Here is a 22,909-nt window from a genome sequence, read left to right on the forward strand (position 1 = left end):
TATTTCAGGTGACTAGCTGACAAGAAACCCAACTAGAAAACATCTTAATTATGAAGGATATGAAGAATTCATATTATCAATTATAATAATCATCATCACATGATTAAAGGGAAAGTTCACCAGAATGTTTTATTCTGTCATCATTTACTCACCCTCTTGTCATTTCAAACCTGTATGAACTTCTTCTTCCCCAGAACACAAAAGAAGATATTTTGGTAAATGAGCAATGGCGGTACCCATTCACTTTGTATTGTATAGACACAAAACCAATGCAAGTCAATGGGTACAATCGTGGTTTAGTTAACAACATTCTTCTGACAGAATGTTAATTTTCACCCAAAAGAGTGTATCAAAACTATGTTTTAAAGATTTGGCCACACAGATATAAATATTTCATAACCGGTACGCTTGCGTCATCAGAGAAAACCATCGAAGGAAAGTGCTACGTACGGCAGTCCCTGTGGAAATGTGGTACCAGCGCTCTACCCTGCCTGACTGCATCGGCACAGAAAGACACCAAACACCTCCGACCAAACGCACACGCGCACAGTCTTTTCAAACACATTTATGCACGACCGTTGAAAAGCGCGGTCTTGAACAAACATGCGCTGATCAGCATTCAAATGGGCTTCCTCGCTGACTTCCAAATGAGAAGCGTTGACGGGCAGCGAGTGGGCAGGCCTAATTGAATGTCATGATTTTCCATTATTTGTTGCCTTTTTTAAATGAAAGCACTTAACTTTTTTTAAATTTACGTTTCTCAGAGACAGTTGGATCCATGAATCCTAATGAATATTTAAACAGGGAGCAGCAGTCTCATCTCCTGAGTGGTCTCCGAGCGTCGCTAGAGCCCGCGTCGGGAAGGAGGGGTGACCATTACCGAAACTCGACCACAGAAGGGCTGAGGAAAAACACCAATATTACGAAAACAGCACTATGGAAAATGTCAGTAATTAGAGCAGGCTGCCATTACAGCGCCAGAGCGGGCCTGGCTAATGAGTCCATTAGCACCTACCTTGCATAAAGACAAGCAAAAAAAGGCTCATTTTAATACATTAGTCCACTGACAGTTTCACCGCTCGGGCCATTCAGAGGGGCTGACACACTTTTCCGAGGGCCCTGACCTTTTGTTTGCAGAGTTCTGGCCCTGACGAGAGTGTGGATTCAGCTCTCCCGGGCATAAGCACTGGAGGAAATGTGATGCAGTCACCGGCCGTGCAGAAGAGCCAACACAATTGCCCATGTGGGCATTAGTCAAGCAGCGTTTCCAAATTATGTTGGCCCTCAAGGCCACAGAAACATTTCCAAAAGCTCTCTGTTTAAGTGAATATACGCATTTCACCTTGGCACAGAACCAACAAACTGTGAAAAGGATAAAGTATTCACGCTTTTTTAATTCCTGTATTTCCCTCCGCTGTCAAATGTCGACTGTACTCCAAGGACAAATGTCCTTGCTCAGATTGTCATGATCCTGCCTTCTCTTGTCTTGATTTTCTGGTCTGGGGCAGAATCATGACAGACCCACGTGTTTTATGTGGAGAGAAACATATTATTGTTTTTTGTTAGTCTCCCTATTTAATGCCCTCTTGTCTATTGTCTTGTGCTGGTTCGTTGTACTTGTTACCCCGTCCTAGAAGCCTTGTGGTGACAAATACTGTAAAGTCTAGTCTTTGAGTGTTCGTGTTAGTCTTAGTGTTTTATAGTTGAGTTCTTGTTGAGTCTTTAGTTTTCAGTTTATCGTGTTTGTTATTGTGTACTCCTTTGTTACCCCCTCGTGGGTTTTTGTTTTTCTGTTTATATATATATATATATATATATATATATATATTAAAGTCCCTGTGTTAACCCCTTCATCCCCGTATTGCTGCCTGCACTTGGGTCTTCCTTACCAATTCGTGACACAGATGCTTAAATGGTTAGTTTGCTTAAAAATGTATAAAAATTCTACCATCATTTTCTCACCCTCTTGTTATTCTGTATCTATATGACTACTATCATAATCCATGTGACATTTCTCTGTGCGACACGAAAGAACATGTGACCTCAACACCAACACCACATCAGGCTGGCAAGCGTTCAAAATGACCTCAAAAATCACTATAAAAGATTTTCAGCAAATGACAACTTGTCTGATCCTTTTGAAAGTAAACACCTCATTTAGTCCATTATAAACACAAAAAGTATGTGAGCATTACTATATTTACAGTAAGTCATTTATTTTATAGAAAAGAACAGTGTTGTCTAACGTTTACTCTGTACAATATACAGAAACCCTTCATTTGTGTTACATGACTATTCCTTTAAAGGTCCAGTGTGAAGTTTTTTTGGAGGATCTATGGACAGAAATGCAAAACAATATACATAACATAACTGTCTTCATAGGTGTATAAAGACCTTACATAAATAAGCGTTATGTCTTTAATTATATCCCAATGAGCTATTTCTATCTACACCCACCGCGGGCCATACATGGAATTCGCTGTGTTGTTTCCACAGTAGCCCTAAACCGCGCGTTTCATAAATACGTTATCTCCTTTAGCAAAGAAGCGAAAATGTGATGACATCTTAGTCCTCCGTAAGCCATTATAGTGCTTCGAAAGAGAGGAGGCACACATGTACTTAAACATATACGCGGACCCCTGCACACGCAGCTATAACTCACTGCCTTAAATGAAGGACAATAACATATATAAGGTGACCTCTGGCCTTGTGCTGCCAATAAACCTGCGTTATTATAGCCATTTCGTCATGCCACCCACGGACCACTACGCTGAAAAATAGCTCATCACAGTCAATCGGCATTTATTGAGTCTTGCGCTCTGTTAGCTGGGCCTTTGGTGCCTCCTTTATTCTCTGTTCAGCTGACCTCTCACATGATTGATTCAGCGGCTGGACCGGAAAAGATACAGCTAGTTTAGTCTTGAATAAGGTTAATTGACCGACGGAGAGCGATTCATTACAGTGACACGTTCTGATAAGATTATTTTGCAGAGAGTGACCGTTCCTTGACCCCAGTGCGTGAGAGAGGGAAGGAAAGTTGCACAAACTCTTGAAACTCGAGGGCAAGAGAGTATGAGAATGTCCTATTTGGCATATGGACTATACACTAGTGCTTGCAATATAAATACAATATAAAATACATATTTACAAACACAAGAATAATCACACTTTTTTGGGTCATTAAAATTCATCAGATAAAAAAGAATCTTGCAAAAACCGGACGCCATTAGCTGACTTACATCATGTGATATCAATATGACCATGCTACTCTCTTTCACATTTAATATCAAATAAATAATTCAGTTAATCAGCATGAACTAACTCAAGTCAGAAATCCCCAGCAGAGCTAAAATGCATGTATATTACACCAAAAAAAGATATATCTGCCAGAGAGTGGTGTGAAGTCTGTGAACGTTTCATCATGAAGATGCTATCATTAGCTCCTCAGCAGGTCCCTCTGTGTCGCTCCAGACCGACCATTAGCAAACAACACACAGCCATTTGGCAACCATTAAATGGGAAACGCACAAAGAAAAAAATAGAGCAGCCCCTCAAATAGACTCAAACCCGCTCTCTGTTCTTTACTTCTATTTTCCACTGCAGTCCGAAAGCTTAGAGTTGGGAAAGCAAACGTACACTGCAACGATGCTACGCACGAACAAATAAAGATAAGTGGGAATTTAGCACAAGGTTAAGACAAATTTTCTCTGTGCTGCCAATTTAATCAAGTAGAGGCTCGATAAAATGAGAAGCGTGTGGGTGGATATGTTTCCTTTTTTAATGTGTGGACGTGTTTGCAGGCTATAGAGAAATCAAAACAGCAACAGCACAAAGCAAGATGAGTTCTTAGTTTATGAAATGGTTCTGGATGCTGATTGGACAATACAACATGTGAGTTAATCCAAAAAGGTCAACATCATGTAGCTCAGTGGTAAAAGCATTGCGTCAACAACGCAAGGTTGTGGATTCCATCCCAGGGGATTGCAGTATATGTATAAATGTATAGGATAAAAAAATCAAATTGTTCATGTTTGTTCATTTTGCATTTACTAATGTTAACAGGTAATCTGCTAATGTTCATTTCAGACTCATAAATGTGGAAATTAACATGAACTAAAATTAATAAATGCTGTATTGTTATTTCAATGTTAGCCTATTCATTACATATTGTTAACTACACATGCATAGATGTATATATTTCAGAAATTTGCATGTATATATTAATATTTAATGTTATTAATGTAATATTTTTCATTATTATATATATATATGTATGTGTTTATAAATACAAAATTAATATGCACAGACATATTATGTAAACACAAGAAAACTTTTATTCTGGATGCGATTAATCGTTGAACAGCCCTAGTTCCCAGATTTATTATAGTTTTGATTTTAGTTTTATTTCGTTTTATTAATATATTTTTTAATAAGATTTTAGCTTTTTCGTTAATTTTAGTTAAAGTTTTAGCAATTTTGTTATATGCTTTTGTCATTTTATAATTAATTAGATATTTTTTTATGTTGCTATATATTTATTTTAGTTGTTTTTTATTATTATAATTGTACTGCTTTAAACTTAATTCAGTTTATTTTTGAGGCAAGTTTTTCCAATCATTTTTAGGTCAATATATTATGTTTTCAATGAACAGGAACGTTTTCAAAGTTTTAATTTTGGTAAACTAAAACAACCATTCTAGTTACCATTAACATTTATAAAAATCGCATGTCTAATACTTTGACTAGGTAGATATCACCTTTGTAATATAATAATACAGTATAGTAAAAACAAAATAAGAGTCATGGCTGAAGGGGTCGCATGCATTCTGCTGTGTTCTTCTGCCTAATAAGACCCACCAGCCCCACTCACAATATGGCACATTCTCTCATATCTTATAGCTAACATATAAATCCAACTAATTAAGAAAATCTAGGGTTTTAGTTACTATTACACAAGCAGAACAGAAAGAGTTTCAAACTCTCAAACAGCTGGCTTAGATCTGTTTGGAAAAAAACTTTTGCAAAATCACCCAACACACACACGCACAGTCAAATATACTCTTTTAAAATAAAATCTAGACGGCCTGCTGGAGGCCTTTGGATTTGCAGCAAGTAAACAGAGCATATAGTCTAAGGAATGCAATGTCTCAATAATTTGTATCCTAGAGCACAGCTACCTTCTCCAACACAGAGGAAAGATGCACACAATGAATGCAAATGAGTCACTGAAGCCCTCAGCTACTTTCATCACAAACTTATTTGCATTTGTTCACAGAAAAATGTACACACACACACACACACACACACACACACACACACACACACACACACACACACACACTGTTCTGAAGCAAACACAAGCAGGCAAATTTACTCATTTAAAGTTTAAAAATATAAAAAACCTTATATAATTGACTACACCTGCATTCCAACTTAACTAGCCGCTAAATGCATTTATGCACCATGCATATAAGTCAGCGTTGTTCTTCACAAGGTAAACATGTCTATGTAAGTGTTGCACATTGGACGGAATATGGGCAAAAACTGCTGCGCAGACTGAACAAATCTGAATCTAGTGCTTAAACAACGCAGATAGCATGTGTCAGAAAGTGCAGATATAATTTCTTTGTTCAATTTCCCCAGGGATTTTTTTACCAGCAGAACATATCCAACAGAACATCCAATAAATCCCCTGTTTAAAATAAAAAAATTAAGTATTCATTTAAACTATTCATAAAAAGCATTCATAAAAGAAACAGGAGTACAATATTCTGCTAATTAAACTCACCCTGACAGTAGTCCTTATTCTCCTCGAAGCCTGGCTTGCAGACGCAGCGTCCGATGGGCACCAGCCATCCGCCATCGCCACTGCAATACATCCTGGGCGCCTCAAACTCCTCCGAGTCATTCACGCAAGATCCCCTCACTTCCACCAAAGCTGAATCTCCACCAGTGACTGTGTCAGGAAACTGGGCCAAATTCAGGACGGCAAGCGGACACTTCTTATAGAAGACCCGCAGGGACACCAAAGCAATGCAAGCTCCGACGTCTTGAAACGCCAGGTAGAAACCCTTCTTGCTCAGGTTGCTGATGTCCCTCACTTCTGTGTTGAGCTTCATGACCCGATCGCCAACGTCGGTCTGCGTGAAGCTTTCGTCGGCAGCGATGGTGTCGATCTTTATGTACTGGCTCTCTTTGATAAACCACAGGTTGGGGTTGTGGGATTCGTAGTAGTACATGTTGAAAGTTTCTTTGCAGGTTCCGGGGACCCCGGGCAGGCTGTTGCAGTCACGAAGTGTGAATTTAATCTCGATGTAGACGCGCTGTGCGCCGTCTCGCGGTATGTGGCGCGTACGTAGCCAGTTGTTCTGGTTAGCCTCCATCACGTTACACACCTGGTAGGAGCGCATGGGAGTGTTCCTCTCATCCATCACGCTGATTTCCTCCCACTGCAAATAGACAGAACAACAGTTACGGCTGAAATAAGGTGCATAACTCATAGAGTTGATCAATTGAAATGTTAAACAGAGCATGAAAACGTTGACATGACATTTAGAAGGAAAATACCACTGTTGGTGAGGACAATTATCTTTGTAACATTCAGTAATGACCAGATTAAGATCTTTCAGCGGAATCAAATACTTTTTCTGTAGACAAATAACATACATTTAGGTTTGAATGTCTAACTTTGTAAATCTGACCCTGGATGTAATAAAATGTTATTCAACATGATTTTATGTGCATGTCTGCAGTCGTGTAGACAGCATTAGATACACTACATTTAACAGTATTTGTCTCCAATCATCTCTTACCATCTGCTTCCACTTGTCTAAGATTCCTTCATTTGGAACACTTCATGCATAAGTAACATTTCACTCCGAAAAGGGAAAGCAAATAAACCAACAAGGGAGTCTTCTAGGGGATTTTAGAATGCTTGGGTCTTTAAAAAATCTGATTTGCTTCGATAAATTCAGTCCTTCTCTGTATAATTTCCAGTGGAGATGGGCTGAAGGACCACCAGCTCGGTTTTAAGTGATTACAGAATTCATTAAATCCACTGATCAATCCGAATACCGTGCTAGACTTCAAATGCCAAGCGTACAGGAATCATCGCTTTTCCTGACCATTTGAGCACCCACTCAAAGGTTTACCTCATTGAATAGCGCATGATGGCAAGAGTGATTACTCATTAAAAGTGATTACTTGACTGCAAGAAGCCTAGAGAGTTATGGTTTTCTATGAGAGCAGTGAGTCCTTTTAACAATCCTTAATCTGAGTGGCATCTGAATATGGGTGCACATTTAAGCAAACGGTCAAGCAGCCCAAGTACATTCAATTGACTCCAAAAGCCAAATTTTCCACATCAGTGCAAGTATTTTATTCCATGCAACAGCACAGTCTGGAGTGTTCATCACTGACCCCTCCTGCCATGATCTCATCGCATTATTTGTGACACATTTCCATTAACTTACAGTTAAAAACAGGATCGAGGCACACGAGTGAATTGCTTGCATGGGTCAGCTTAAACTGAGCCAGATGCCTACTTGTTAGAACGGGCGTACATCGCGGATCAAAGCGGACCGAAATCGTCTGTGCGTTCTTTCCCTCGAGTACAATAATTTGGACATTTGAAGGATTATTTATACAGGCATAAAGGCGGTTTATGCTTCTCTGTTTATTTATTTTCAAATGTTGGTCTGAAGTTAACCACTATGGAAACTTGTTTCGAGAATGCTTTGTCTGAACTCATGGAGTATTTTACCACAGACGGGTAGCTTTTACAAACGTCGAGAGGATAGAGTTACACACTCCAGATGCACAAGCACAATATAGTTACACATTTCGGTATGGCATGATGGCGTATAATCATATGAAAGCAAACCGGCCATATGCAATTCATATATTCGTAAAAAAATCAAAGCCCATGCCAAAATGTTCACACGTCCTCCTACGCAAAGCTATCCCAACACATACACAGTTGTTGAGTGAAAAACAGGCTATTTGGACAGAAGGTAAAGCTTATCCACTCTCAATCAAGGTAGCAGTCACAAGTGTGACGTTGGCGTCCCATTAATTAGCCTCTCCAGCTGTCCGTGTCCCATCTAAAATACCTTAACTCCCCACTCACCCTTCACAGGGTCCAACTGCTTTGAAGCCAGGCGAATATGTCAGTTCATGGGGTCTGCTTAGCCCTTCATTGGCTTAACTTAATTGCAGCACACAATCATCTGGTAGTTTAAGATACTTAAGCGTAATTGACTTTAAATCCCTAATAGAGCGTCTGTTTTAAGGAAGACGGCCCCTTTTGCAAGACGTGTGATTAGGGTTACCTGTTTTCTATCGTTCGGTCTAAATTATTCCCTTCTATTTTGGTAACAGACACGCACACATACCCTAAATGACTACGGCCGTTTGAGAGTCAATCCAAAACAAACCTTCAACATCTGGGACAGGGAAAGCTGTATTAGTCTTGACCCCCAAAGGTCAAGTGGCAGTCGATTGAGTCAGTAAGGTAAATATCCAGCGGAGGTGAACCGGTCGCTTCAGGGACATGTTGGCTTTTCCTGTGAGCCTCACCAGGACGCAGCATTGTCGGCAGGTTTGGTGGGTCACGGGTGGCTGCAATAATCCGCGGGTACGAAATGCAATCCGCAGGTGTGAGACCTGACGTGGTTTTACAGTTCATTTCTATTAAATAAATTCAAAACAAAGCCTACTTCTAGTATCAGTAAATCTAAGGTAAACGCTGCACAAGAACACGAGCGAGTGTTTTATGAGGTGCTTTTCATACCAGATGTAATGTGGGAACAGGACTCTGATGCTCGACTGATACATTCACAGGGAACGGTAATGAAAGTCTTTGGATTTAGACCACATTCTATCTAAATCTACATCTGATTAATGGTGATATATGTATGTTATTGTGTAGTTAGCGGTTTGCAATGAAAGAAGGTCTATTTAGGAGCTTGCGAAACCAAGTCTGTATCCCAATTCATCTTCTATGTACTAAAGTACTACTTTGGATGGGACAGAGTATACTTTAAAGTATGTAGCACGAGAGTACGGCAGTATAGAAATTTCTTGGAGTATCTATTGACAAAAATGCAATATAATACACACAACTGTCTTCAGAGGTGTATAAAGACCTAACATAATGAAGTTTTGTATCTGTATTACTTCAGAATGAGCTATTTCTATTTACATACACCGAGGGTCCCCTTGCATGGAATTCACCCTGTTGTTTCTACAATAGCCTTAAATGGACAAACTGCTCTATAAAGCGCGTTTCGTAAAAACGTTTGGCAAATAAGCAAAAACGTGACAACATCTTAGTTCTTCGAAAGGGAAGGTGGAGTGAAAAGTTGATTGCAATTCGGAACCTCGATGCTAGATAACGCGAAACTTCAAACACTGTTACAATGCAGCGAATTTAATTAATTTGTGACTTAATTTGTGAAATTAATAATCAACATTTACACATTTAACCGTTCTACATTTAAAAACTACTGTGACCTTCAGCCCTGTATTACTCACATATTTTTCTCCAACTGATTCGCGACCATCACAAACCCCCCCCCCTTCAGTAGCAATTTTTGTGTCCTAAAAGGATTTTATGTTGTAGATATAATGTGTGAATTGGGAAGCAGCCCAGGATAAAAAAGCCCCCTGTAGAGACTCCACTTATCTGCTGAGAGGCTATAAAGATGGGTTCATCCACATTCCACCAGCGCACAAATTCACAACAGTAATCCGCTAATCTTCTTGACATTAATTTAAGCAAGCTGCAAGGAATATTGTGAATATTAAATATGACCAATCCTATATATGCTATTTGGCTTACAAATGGCAGTAACACTTCATTTCGATTTTGTCCAATTTAGATATTTTGCGTAACTTTACAACTTCTAGTAAACTACCAGTAAGTAAAGTAGACTTTCTAATATCTAATAATACTTTAATATAATAGTCTCTCAAAAAATAAATGTCAACTTATTCTACAAACCCTAACCTAAACCTTAAACTCTATTAAAACTCTAATCAGACATATAAATGCAATTAATAGAAAGTTAGTTGACATGTAGTATATTTAAGTAGACTATGACATCAGCATTGTGGATCTGCAACCCATCCTGGTGATCTTTTAAATCGTTTGTGTTGTCTACTATCATGTTTGTCTAAACACGTGTTATGCAACTTAAATTCCATTATGCAAAACATATATTTCACCATGCGAGTACTGTCTGCCATACTATTTTCAGCAATGTTGAAAAATCATTCCCAAATTCCCCTCGTCTCCAGATTTAGCCGCTCGTGGCCCAGCTTCTGCGTGTGTGACATCGGGCAATCTGATCTAGCCTCTGACGGCTCTATTAAATCATTTAAAGGGTGTCTGTGAAATCCAAAAGATTCATTTTCTTTTAAGCTTACCGTGGTTTCTGCTAACTTGATTATTTTTAGACCACTTTGGGTACATCAAAAAAGACGGACACGGCCTCCTCAACTCCACTCAACGTAAACCGCCCCCTCTTCTCCTTCTATGGCACAGGGGATTGCGCTACTACTTTAGAAACTCTTAATCTTGACGTCTTCCGCAAAAATAAATTGGAAGCAAGCGACCGGGTAGGTGGTGTTAAGCCGAATTGAGCCGCTCTTGGCTGGAAACAGGACTAAGCTCTCAAAACCCTCTTTTGATGGTAGACTTCATAGATGACCTTGAGAACACCTCCCATAAAACAGTAAGGTTGGGTCGATAAAATAATTTTGGCTTCAGCATGATACCGCCATCTGCTTGTATTGATACAAACTCAAGCGACGGATGAAATGAAACTAGGGCTTTTAACAGAATCAATGATTTAACGTAAAAAAATCTCTAAAGTGTTTTAGTCTCTCTGTCTTATTAGCGTTTGTTTTTAATGTGTTAGCTTCAATGATAATTGAACTGATTCATACTGCAAGTACTTTTTTTAAAATCTGGATTCATTGCAGCAACACATTGATTTTTATGCTTGACATAACTCTGCATTAACTGCATAATTTCAGGGACCAAAATGTTCAAAATTACCTTACAAAAACAGGCAGCTTTATAATATTTCAGAATATGCATAGGGACCCCCATTCTCACAGTCCAGATGTATACACTATACGCCGTATCCATGCTTATGAATATACATCCGAGCAGGTAAAATCTGGCCATGTGAAATTCCAGCACATCTAAAATGCGACGGCATGATTAACCATGATTGTTTGCAAGAAAAAACATGTACGGGGGGTTCAAAAGTGTGTCGAGTCAAGAGCACAGCTACATTTTAATTTAAAAGCAGTATGTAGGTCCCTACGCAGTTCAAATCATTTTGTCTAGAACAGGCACTGGGACAAAATACGGCATCATTTTGGCTGGGTGCATGAGTCAGAAATGATTAAAGGCGCTAGAGGTGGCGTGTGTGTTTGTGTCTTGATTTTGATTGGTTGTGTTACTCACCCCTTCTGCCGGGTAGGCCTCCCAGCCAAGGTCTCCCAGAGCAGACATGGTGTCCAACAACGTAACTGCAGAGAAAAAGAGAAAGAAGGAGAGAAAGAGCACAAAGGAGGGATAAAAAAAATAATGATTTGTTAAAGTTCAGTCAACCTTGCGACATATTGTGAAGAAAATAAGATGGTTAAATGGGATCGCATATTTGGCGAGTAAATCACACAACAGTTGGAGACAATCAGGTTCATAGCCTGAGGGACGAGAGTCTGGCCCTACGGTTAAAATAATTCCCACAATGCCCTCGTTCTTCCTGTGGAGAAACTTAACGCTGGGAGCAAATTACTAGAGAACGACTGTTTTGTAAATCAGAGATATCAATAAAATCACTTATGACTTACACAGCGTTACGGGCTCAACAAAGTTTGCTCTCAATCACAGTATTGATGGTTTTCATTTCTGGAGCGAGTGAGTGTGTGCCAAGGGGATTGGGTCAACAAACCGCCTAAGTGGCTATTTAATTCTGGTGCTGGTCTCCTCCGTCCTGAATGACTCAAACTCTGTTTTTTCTACTATGAGCCGTGTTCCAGGGTAATTACGGGCTCGACACCATTCATTTTTAATCACTTCAGATGTTGCTTTTTCATATTGAGAAAAAGATATAGTAATATTTGCTTTAATAATGCATGTGATGCATCGCCCCTGTGGGCCTCTGTATGTTTGGAAATGTACCGATTTATTTTTGCAATTCTGTTTGGCCGTGTGAAGAAACAACCTATATTTCATTCATTATTAACTAAAATCTTCAGATCCACCCTAGCTTTTATTTTCCCACATGCACGACAGCTCATGGGAGAAGTAGCAATGTACAATTAATGAAAAAAATATTATTTTATAACAAAAAAAAATCGATTAATTGATTGATCCAGTTCATAAAACCGTTCTGAAAGAAGTCATGAATCAGTGAGTCAGTTAAAGCGTTTATCAGATTATGAAGATAAAAAAGAATGAAATCATATGATAACTTTGTGTATAGATGAGAGTGCAACTTGAGAAAAGCTTAAATATCATGCATAAGTCCATGGACCACTTTTGCAAGTTTCATAGCTGAATTTGCAACCTTTCTTAAAGGGATCATTCACCCAAAAATGTTAATTATGTTATCATTTACTCACCGTATGACATGCTTTCTTCTGCAGAACACAAAATAAGATATATTGAAGAATGTTAGTAACCGAACAATGGCAGTACCCATTCACTTATATTGTATGGACACAAAACCAAGTAAGTCATACAGGGATAAAATGACAAGAGGAAGAGTAAATGAGGACACAATTTTTGGCTGAACTATGCATTTAAACCTGGGTCTTTCACCTGGGGTCCACGGCCCCTAGGGGGTCCTCAGTGGAACGACAAGGGGTTCGCTAATTTACTCACAGACAAATGTTTGGGACTCATTGAAGCTTTTTGCAATTTTTACCTGCGTGTGGACAAAAACATCCATTCAGGCAGAAGAAGCAATAGAAGAAAGTTAACGTTACATCTGCTTTATTGCCCCAAATATAATGCGCACTCTTTGCATGTTGCTCTCCATTTAGTCTGGTATAATGCACTGCAGAAAAAAACTTGTGAATTTTCGTGTAACAGCTGCGACAATGCTGATCCACAAAGAAGACAACGGAGCTCAATGCAACGCAAAGAGAAGCGGAAGAAAAAAGAAGAATTACACGTAATAACAGCCTGCTTTTAAAACAGAATGCATAACATCTGCACTGATTTCTTTGGCATCCAGTGTGCCATTAACCAGGGTCAGTCATCTAATTTAAGCCTTAATAAAAACTAAGATTCAGGACAAGTAAATTGTCCATCTCACAGAAAAATTAATTTGTATGATGCTGCAAATCACTTAAAATACTCAAACATTTATATATATATTGTAATAATAAAGATAATACACAGAAAAGTATGTATGTGCAACAATAACATGCATAATAGTGTTAATGCAATGTCTTAACATAATATTGCTGTGACAATAAGGGTTGTTTCTATTTAAATAGCTCTGTTTACACATTTAGTATAAGTATGTATCTCTCATCTAAGGGGTCCTTGCCCCGAAAAACTTTGAAGACCCCTGCTTTAAACTCTAAAAACCTCAGTCCCCATGCAAATACATGGAAAACAGTATATGAGAGAATTGTCATTGTTAGCTGAACTATCGCAGCTACATTTATGAAAAATAAGGTAAAGTTTTGACAAATAAAGTTAGAACTGAACAAATGAAGTCATATGTCTCTGTGTATTGTATTACTGTGTATATAAACAAGACAAATGCCTACACGCACACTCTCTCACATCCACATACTTATTCATTCTTGACTTCACTGTGGCCAACAAGCACTTTCAAAGACACATTTCCAGTCAATGCTGTGAGATATCAGCATAAGCAAATGCTGAGCAAGGCAGATTTGACATATTGGCAAGCATGCAAGTTATTGGCATGCAGATTTTAAGTGGTTTAATAGCCTTGTTTGTCTTTCACCCTCTAAAAGTCAATGTTTTAACTAGATTTGATCAAGAAAGGTAAAAACTGAACATTTATTGCAGTATGCGTCACCTATCGTCTTTAAAGACAGAGAGGTGTTGATATAAGATTAATGGACTAGGATTCATGTTTCATAAATAGTTTCCCCTACACTGACTATAATCCTTCACTCGATGAGAGATCTACTTCATCTCTGAGTGCTGTGCGCCACAGAACAATCCAAAGTATATGGGGGAGAAATTGTGAAAGGTTATATTTTTACATGTAAACCAACCATAAGAGAGCGAGGCCATTAAAACATTAAAGACTTAAATAGACCGTTCTGGTGACTGTGGTTAGGTTTGGTGCAACATCACTTTGGTTATAAAAATAGAAGTGATGAAAGAGCGTACAGAATTCTCAAAGAATCACTCAATAAACCTCATCCCATAGGACAGAGAAATGAAATGAAATGCCAAATGAAATCTCTTTAAAACCTCAATTGTTCAGAGATTGCAGCTAGATTAAAAGGAGAGCAAATGGAGACTTCTGGCTGGCTCTAAGATATTTCTACTGAGAAAAACCCTTCTCTAAAGTTTCAGAAAAGATCTCAACATTTTAAACAGGACTCAAATTTAACAACATAGAAGAGATCAATATGACATCATACATTTTTTTCATCAGATTCTAACAAGAACAAACACTCTTTTCTGTTTTATCTTCATTCCTTGTTTAGCATTAAACTCTTATGCTAAAGGGATAGTTCACCCAAAAATGAAAATTCTGTCATCATTAACTCACCATCAAGTTGTTCCAAACCTGTATAAATTAGAAAATGTTAGAAAATCATCTGAAAAGACAATTTTCAGTTCTGGGACATCATTCACTTCCATAGTAGAAAATAAATATTGTATATGTTTTTGTACTGTTTTGTACTGAAATGAAAACTGCTAACATTCTTTCAAATATCTTTCTTTGTGTTCATTAGAACAAAGACATTCATACAGATTTGGAAGAACTTGAGGGTGAGTAAAACCTCTAAAGAAAAGCTGGAACTGAAATGAACCTTAACTGAGAACTCCATTAAGTGTCCTGAGCTGTGAAAGAGCAAACTCTGAGAAATAAAAAGGTCCTCTGGGATCTTACTCTCCCGTTTTCGTCTGGACCCTCTGGATTGATGAGGAGCACTTTTCCAAAGAGCTCCATGCCTGATGCAACGCATTACACCCTGGTGACAGTGACATATGTAAATAAATAAAATTGCAGCGAAAGTGTGTCAGAGCGTTTGCGGAGGCCATTTGCTCAGCGAGCAGGTAACATTTTGCTAAGGAAAGGTCACGCTTTAAAACTGCAAAAAATACAGCTTTTCTGTGGACTCTGTTTGGTTAAACCTGCTGATGTCTAGCACACCGACTAATGGAGGGCGGATGCTGACACTATACAACAGCCGAGGGGCTGAGACCACTCATTTAAAAGAGGAGAAACCATTTTAAACAACAGAGGAGGAAGGAAGCCAGAACAAATGCGGATAACACATGTGGATAACTGTTATATCAATTACTCAAAACAGCTGCTGGTGAAGCCTGTGAGGGTGGAACAAAAGAGTTCAGACCCGAGACCTTAATTTAAGAAAACATAACACCTCGATCTTTCTCTCTTAGGCTTCATAAGCACAGCCGTGTTCTTTTTCAACTGAATCTCTGTGTCTTAAGGGCTTTATGTAATAAGCACACCTCTGGAGCAGAAACTATATTTCATTACGGGTTTTGCTCAGGCAAGCATCACTATCAGTAAGATTTAGGTTAAGTGAAGTATTCATTTCGACATAAATTATTGCACGAAATGTGTGAAGGTCGGCTGTTTCTTTTGAAAAAATTGAGTGATTAAAAACTGTACGGTATTCATTTAGATTTTTTAGATAAAGAATTGAGATTAACATGTAAAATGTAATACATCCTTAGACCCAGGGCCGTCTTTTGGGCAGTGCAACTGGAGTGACCGCACTGATTTTAGTGTATTCGTTTTTTTTTAAGTACTAAATAATAATCTTAGTAAGTCGTTCTGTTTTTCACATGTTTGATCCTTCTTTGCACAGTTGAGTGGAATGAGTGCCTACATGTGTGGTAAGACCCACAGCCGTCTCCATCAAGCGCGCTCACGCGTTCACATGGCTTTAAAAAGTTTACATTATGGTTTTAATGAGCAAAACCTCTTAAATACGCTTATTTTACTGATATTTTATATACGTAACTTTGATTGGTGTTATGTTTTCACACACTTTATTTTTTGTAACCTACTTGTATTAGAATTCTGAAAAAGTATTTGATTGAGATTGAGGTATCCCTCACACAACGTGGCTAAATGTATACTACTATTGACTTTGCGCATTGAAATTATATTTGCGTATTTGACTAATGAAACACTGTAGTAGCATATATAACCATATACAAGATTTAATATTAAGACAGAAAAGCGCCAGCCATGTATGGCCCCACGTCCTCTAACTCGCACTAGGCCTCACCCCAAGCTTGGGACGGCCCTGCCTTTAGCGTTTCACTGTCCACAGTCCACTCTCTCGCTCTGTTCTCTGGGAAGTCGATTTGTCCGTACGTGTAACTCTAACTTTGGCTGGACTCTCACGGCTAAAAGACTTGTCCATTAGCAGCCCAGCTCATGTTCATCATTATCCAGTAAGACCTCACACAAAACATCAATGACTTGATACTTGATGAATATCCAAAACACTTTACTGGAAGAGCCATTTTTTCCCCATCATTTGCATTGCTATGGTAATTTGCCAGTTGTTATATATTTTCTGTAGCAGATCATGACACTTGCAAAACCAACATTTCCGCTTTGGATGAAAACGTTAACCAAATCGTTATCAAATCTCACTTTTATTAGGGCTGGGTCGATATATTGTATTATTCTTATGCTCACTTTCTCAGTGAATAACAGTTAAATGCCACCATATCCAAAAGCCAGAGGGTGCTCTCATGCAGAAAGTTAGAATATGGGACACACGTAGTTCCAGGAAATGACAATAGTCATATTCTATCGCTGTTTTTCAAACATTTTTAGCTATTTTCTTGATAATAAAGTATATTTATAATGATGATGTTTGATGAGTGATGCTTTTTCAAATGCGCATTATAAACCACTCAATCTCATAGTGGTTTTAGATCGACCAGTACTTCCTCCTGGTCAAAGAGCAGTAGTTCATGGAAGAGCTGTGCAAAAAACACAGAATCAAAGCCTTTGTGATTTAAGAATCGCCCTAGACAGGAATATTGAGTGTTAATATGTATTGTCCCAGCCCTAAGTTTTACAACCATAATACCATCAATCTTATTGAATATTTTGACCGAACTCTATTTAGACCCAATTTCATTTGCACTAATGTTCACCTATAATTTATACCTCATTATCACAACACACGGCACCTTTCTATATTTGCTGGTCTCTTACCATCTGAACCTCATAACAAAGTCATTTGCATTTGTGCCATAATAACATGTGAATATATCTGCATTTGTGGTTAGATGTTAAGAAGCAAGCCAATGACAATAAAGTTTCATTCATGGTCCAGTTAAATTACCCAATCAATATATTTTTAGTGATCAAGCATGAGTGTGCATCACAATTTCGCCTTTAAACGACTGGATTCGCTGTACGTTTCCTAACCTGCACTACCCTTGCTATATCTGGATTGTCTTGCCAAAGATTTTCACATCATTGGATAAAACGCCCATTGCTCAACACTCTAGCTTTGAATGTGGGAGTATGCTTGTTTGAATGATGTTTTTTATGAAATGAATGCACATGAAAGTTGCAGAGCTGGGTCAATTGCATAATCAATTAGTTTTCAATCATAAACTGTTATTATAAATGCTCACAGAAACAATGTCATTTGTATGCAATTTGTTTACCTTTAATGAAGAACAGAGATAAACCCTATCAAAAACATTTTATGGTGAACAAACTTATAGCATTAAGTGAGCAAACTGTATTTCCCATCATTCTTTGTGAAAGCCAAAAAACACAAATAACCAGTAACAAACGCGATGCACATAATTTTCCCTTTATATTGTTGCTGTAGAGCTTTCAATCTCCCTGTATTGTCAATAATTGAAAGAAATCATGAACTATAAAGCCGTTTAGTGCTTTGTTTTTACCGAACAAAATCACTCTGTGTAAGGGAAATCCTGGCGAATTCAAATAAATGAGGAAAATGAAAATAAAAACCAGATTAACAATTTCATAATACAGAATTTATTTTCATTTTTACACTGACAATGTGTTGTCCCTGTCAAACTGTGATTTGACATTTCATTTTCACTAAAAACTGGAAGTAAGACTCGAAAGAAAGTCAAGAAATAGCAAAAATAAATGTACAAAGGTTTTTAATAATTCTCATGCAATAATACTGACACAATTCACTTTAAAATGTAAACTTTTATTTCATTTTCAAAGTCATGCAAATTACATGTTAATCAGTGGGTGTGGATGAGCGTCTGCACTACTGCGAAACTTCATATCCGTTTATGCCGTGGGGGAAAACAAACCATTCGAATAAATGTGTTGTAGACCTTGCTAGGCTCTTGGTCGTAGTTCTTTGCAATGATTATGACTGACTGAAAAGTTGCAATTGTACCTCAATAATAAACTTCAAACTGAACATAAAGATGGATTCCATTGTGCTGATCGCTTTGGTAATGTACAGAAAAGAGCGCAGGCCAGCAGTGGAATGGGGACAATCGTGCTCCGGCATAGCTCAAGGTATGCTATTAGAAGCAGGGCTCTCCAATGCTTTAGTTGGTTCGTCTGTACAGAAGTCTGTTAACTTGTCAGAAAAGCAGAACACCACAGTCACTTTTCGGTATTGCACCAAGCACAAGTCAGCCGTAATCATTACCAAGAGCTAAGACCAAGCGCCTACCAAAGTCTGCACAAGTTCATTCGATGCCCATGGCATAAACAGCCGTATTTGTGGGCGTTACCAGTAATGCAGACACTCATCCACATCCAATGATTAATATGTAATTTGCATGACTTTGAAAATGAAATAAAGGAGAAAATAAAAATCAAACTTTACATTTAATTTGTGTCAGTGTTTTTGTCTGAGCATTAATAAAAGCCTTTTGTAAACATGTTTTTGCAATTTCTTTTCACATTTGCCTTTTCATTTTCATATTGGCAGTCTTGCCTTAAGATTTTAGTGAAAATAAAAACTTTAAATCACCAATTGTATTTATTTGGCACATTTTGTGCGTGCAGTTATGTATAATGAAATTGTTAATCTGGTTTTCATTTTCCTCATTTTATTTATTTATTTAAATTCGGCAGGATTGACCTTCCATATTGAACACATCATGTAATAATGATAACTTCAGAGCTCGTAAAGTAAACTAGGAGGATTTAAAGTTCACTTTAAAATACTCAAAAAGCTTTTAAAATGGACCTGTGCATCCAGATTTGGCAAATCGTGCTGTTTGTGAAAGTGGGTGTTCGGCACTTACTATCCAGGAAGAAATATAAAATGTTGAAACTGACTTATGATTCAAATTGGCAAACGTAGCATTAGGGCATTTACACTGATTTTACACTCTCCTTGGTAGTGATGGGATCCTGCTGGTTTTCAACTCGATTCCGATGACCACCTTTGCTCTCCTCATGCCCCTCAGACTGCACAGGCTTTTCACAGGGTTTTGGTTTCAAACAGGCATGCTCACATATCGATTATTGTCGTCTGGATAGCGCTTTACATAGGGGAAGAAAAGCTTAGAGACTATGGGACCATGTTACTGGAACAGCCCACCACAACCCCCCAGAGATATGACAGAGTCCTAGATTTTATTGTGAGAAATCAATAAATATTACACTTTTACCATAATCTATTGATCTGTCATACTTTAGGTCCCTTTTATTAGAGGATCTCACAAAGCAAAGGTGGTTTTGATGTTGATAATTAAAAAAAAATTGCGATTGGCAATTTGTATTTGTGTACAAGTAAATTGAAATCGAATAATTGTTGCATTAAACATTAAGTCAATTTGAATTGCATTTGAAATTTACATTTATTTGTGCATACTTTGGACCCATACTGGTTAAGAGGCCACTAGCATTCAAATGGATATTCTGTGCAGGTCTGGGCATTGGCCAGCCTGCTCTGCTCAGCATTATCAACATTACTCCATAACCAAACACATTCACAAATTAAGACCAACCAAAAACCCCTTCTTGACCTCTCTCTTCCTTTGTCCACATCTCCCATGATGCTCTGTGTAGACTGCCTGAGTCCTCTTTTAGAAAGCTCAGTGTTCCTCTGGCTGTGATGTCCACTTTCATCCCCTTTCACTTTCTAATCCCAGCAAAAGAGCTGCTTTAATCTACCTGCCAGCAATCGAACACCCGGCCAGGCCATCCAATACCTCAGACATTGCTGCAGACTTCACAATGAGGGTGGCAGCCAAGAATACACGCATATTGAGACAGGTGTAAATAATTCACAGATCATCAACAAAAAGGCTCTTGCAACGTATATAATACTCTAGCAAAAAAATTAAATGTGCATACACACATAGCCTCATCTTCTTTTCTCCATCTGAATGAGGCCATCACTGGTGCCTTAAAGTTTCGTTCCGCTCTCTACGACAGGGCCCAGAGTGTTGTTTTCTAACAGGAGGGTACATGGGGCACAGCGAGGGGGAAATTGTAGATTTGTGCATCTGGCTCTAGTATGACATTAAGGGAGACTGGAGTCTGTGAAGTTCGGTCAGCCCCTCTCAACGCTGGGTCACTCAGCAGCCAATGGCACATTAGTGAGCACATAATCACTGCTGAGGACTGAGTCAGTGTACCTGTGAGCGGACACCACCATCATGTACTGCATCCCTAATGAGTCATATCTGAGAAGCATATGGACGAGTTTCCTTCTCTCCAAAACTCTCAGAGCCAACTAAGATATTACCGTAGCCCTGGTGATTGATTGAAATGATATGAAATGAATTAATATATGTAATGCAGAATATGTTTCTGTGATAAAAAAAAAAACAAGATTTTTGAATTTTCTCATTTTGGAACCAAACTCTTCATATATCGTTTCTTTGTCGTTTTAAATGTTTTCTCAGCCTGTCTGTAAGCTTACCAACGAAAGGACAGTACTATATATCTGGAGCTCTGCAAAGCTATGCGCAAGCCCTGACACACACATAACTGAGGATAAGATAGAGGGCAAACTGAACACTCTTACGCACACACACTCTGACCATCACACAGCAGGACAAAGCCTGGAGTCATGGGAACACAAAGCTTTAGAAGACAAGATTTTTGAGTGACAGGATTCTCAAGTCCCTCGGCACCAAATTGGCCACAGGAGGGAAAGAGAGAGAGACGAGACAGAGTGAGCGGCTGAGAGAGAGAGATTTTCAGTCCGTTCAGGCTGAAGCTCATTGGCATACAAATCCTTCCCACAAACACATCTCCATTCTGTCTCTTTTTTTCCCCTATCAGCTGCCAGGTCGCCCTGCTATTGTGCTGCCAACATCAGCCCCGCTCTGGAGAGTGTTTGGAGAATGAAGCTCTCACAAAAAAACTCTCTTTTCTTCTTCTTTTCATCTCTTTCATTCTCATTTTCCTAAGCCATTTCCCACTGGCCGTCAGGTTCTAAACTTACTGAACAAAAAGACAACTAGGCAATTTCCATAATCACTCGGTTGTAGATGTAAAGTGTTGATTTCTTTCCCAAACCGGAGTACACCTTTCATGGCTAGGCATGTTAGAAAAATGTTTAATAAAGTAACATGTCCCAAATGGTCGAAGACCCTACAATTTGAGTTGTTTTTTTCTTCATGTTAGATTCTAGACTATCTAAAGTATATGTATCGACGGTGGCCTTGTGCTGGTAGCAAATCTTTATGTGGCTGGAATTGATGAAACTTTTAATGATGAAATGCATTACAAAAATATTAGTGTTATAGTGTCAAAAAGTTCAATAACTTTTTCAATTATCAACCATTGACAAGAAATAAAGGTAACACTTTACTATAAGGTGCTATTAGTTAACATTATTAAATGCATTAGCAAACATTAGCTAACAATTAACAATTTAGTTTTTCGGCATGTATTAATGTTAGGTCATTTCAATAGTTATTCATGTTAGTTCGCAGTGCATTAACTAACGTTAACAGTGACAACGTTTGATTTGAATAATGTATTAGTAAATGCTGAAATCAACATGAATTAATATTAATAAATGCTTTGGAAGTATTGTTCGTTGTTATTTCATGTTCACTAATGCATAAACTAACTGTTAACAAATAGCACCTTATTGTAAAGTGTTACCGAAATAAATATAAAGCACAGCTTATTGAAAGTTTGTCAAATGTTTGCTTATAACGCGAAGCCTCAGCACCAACATGTGAACAATAACAAAGCAAATTCTCTTTTTTTTAAGCTGCCAAGCTTCATCTCGTGGTGCCGTCTAATATTATATTCTTTGCAAACAGTGACTACTTCGTTGCAGATAAGACACACTGGCTTTGCATTCACAAAACTAGGTAGGATGAATGAATAGTTGCATTTTTCAATGTGTTTTCTGGTTGTTTTGGGGGTGCTGTCAAACTGGGACATTGGGGACAATGGGGACGTCTGGTCACCTTACTGTACAATAGTGTAGTAACATACATAGTGAAATACATGTCACATAATATTCATGGCTTGATATTTAAATGGTCATTTTTACTGACACATCACTTCATTATAAATAATAAGTGTCAGTACAACAATACAGTAGTGCTAATTCATGTTTTTTCCGGATAGCAAGCAGAACGATAGCTTATATCGGCAGCGCTCCGCCTTCCCCATTCTTTTCCACGTTAAGGCTGTTTATCAGAGTGTTCGACTTATGCAGTTACGCAACA

The 22,909-nt window shown here is 38.3% G+C and overlaps 1 protein-coding gene across 1 annotated transcript in view; it reads right to left on the reverse strand.

Moving 5' to 3' along the window:
* Positions 1 to 22,909, reverse strand: part of epha4b (eph receptor A4b) — a 101,283-nt gene that overhangs the window by 73,483 nt on the left and 4,891 nt on the right. The window contains exons 2-3 of the mRNA XM_079452736.1: positions 11,480 to 11,544; positions 5,789 to 6,449 (exon numbers count right to left, since the gene is read on the reverse strand). Coding sequence (XP_079308862.1) covers positions 5,789 to 6,449; positions 11,480 to 11,544 — 726 coding nt within the window. The remainder of the gene's footprint in view (positions 1 to 5,788; positions 6,450 to 11,479; positions 11,545 to 22,909) is intronic.

The sequence above is a fragment of the Barbatula barbatula genome, assembly GCF_947034865.1.
Source record: "Barbatula barbatula genome assembly, chromosome: 3".
Classification (NCBI taxonomy): domain Eukaryota; kingdom Metazoa; phylum Chordata; class Actinopteri; order Cypriniformes; family Nemacheilidae; genus Barbatula; species Barbatula barbatula.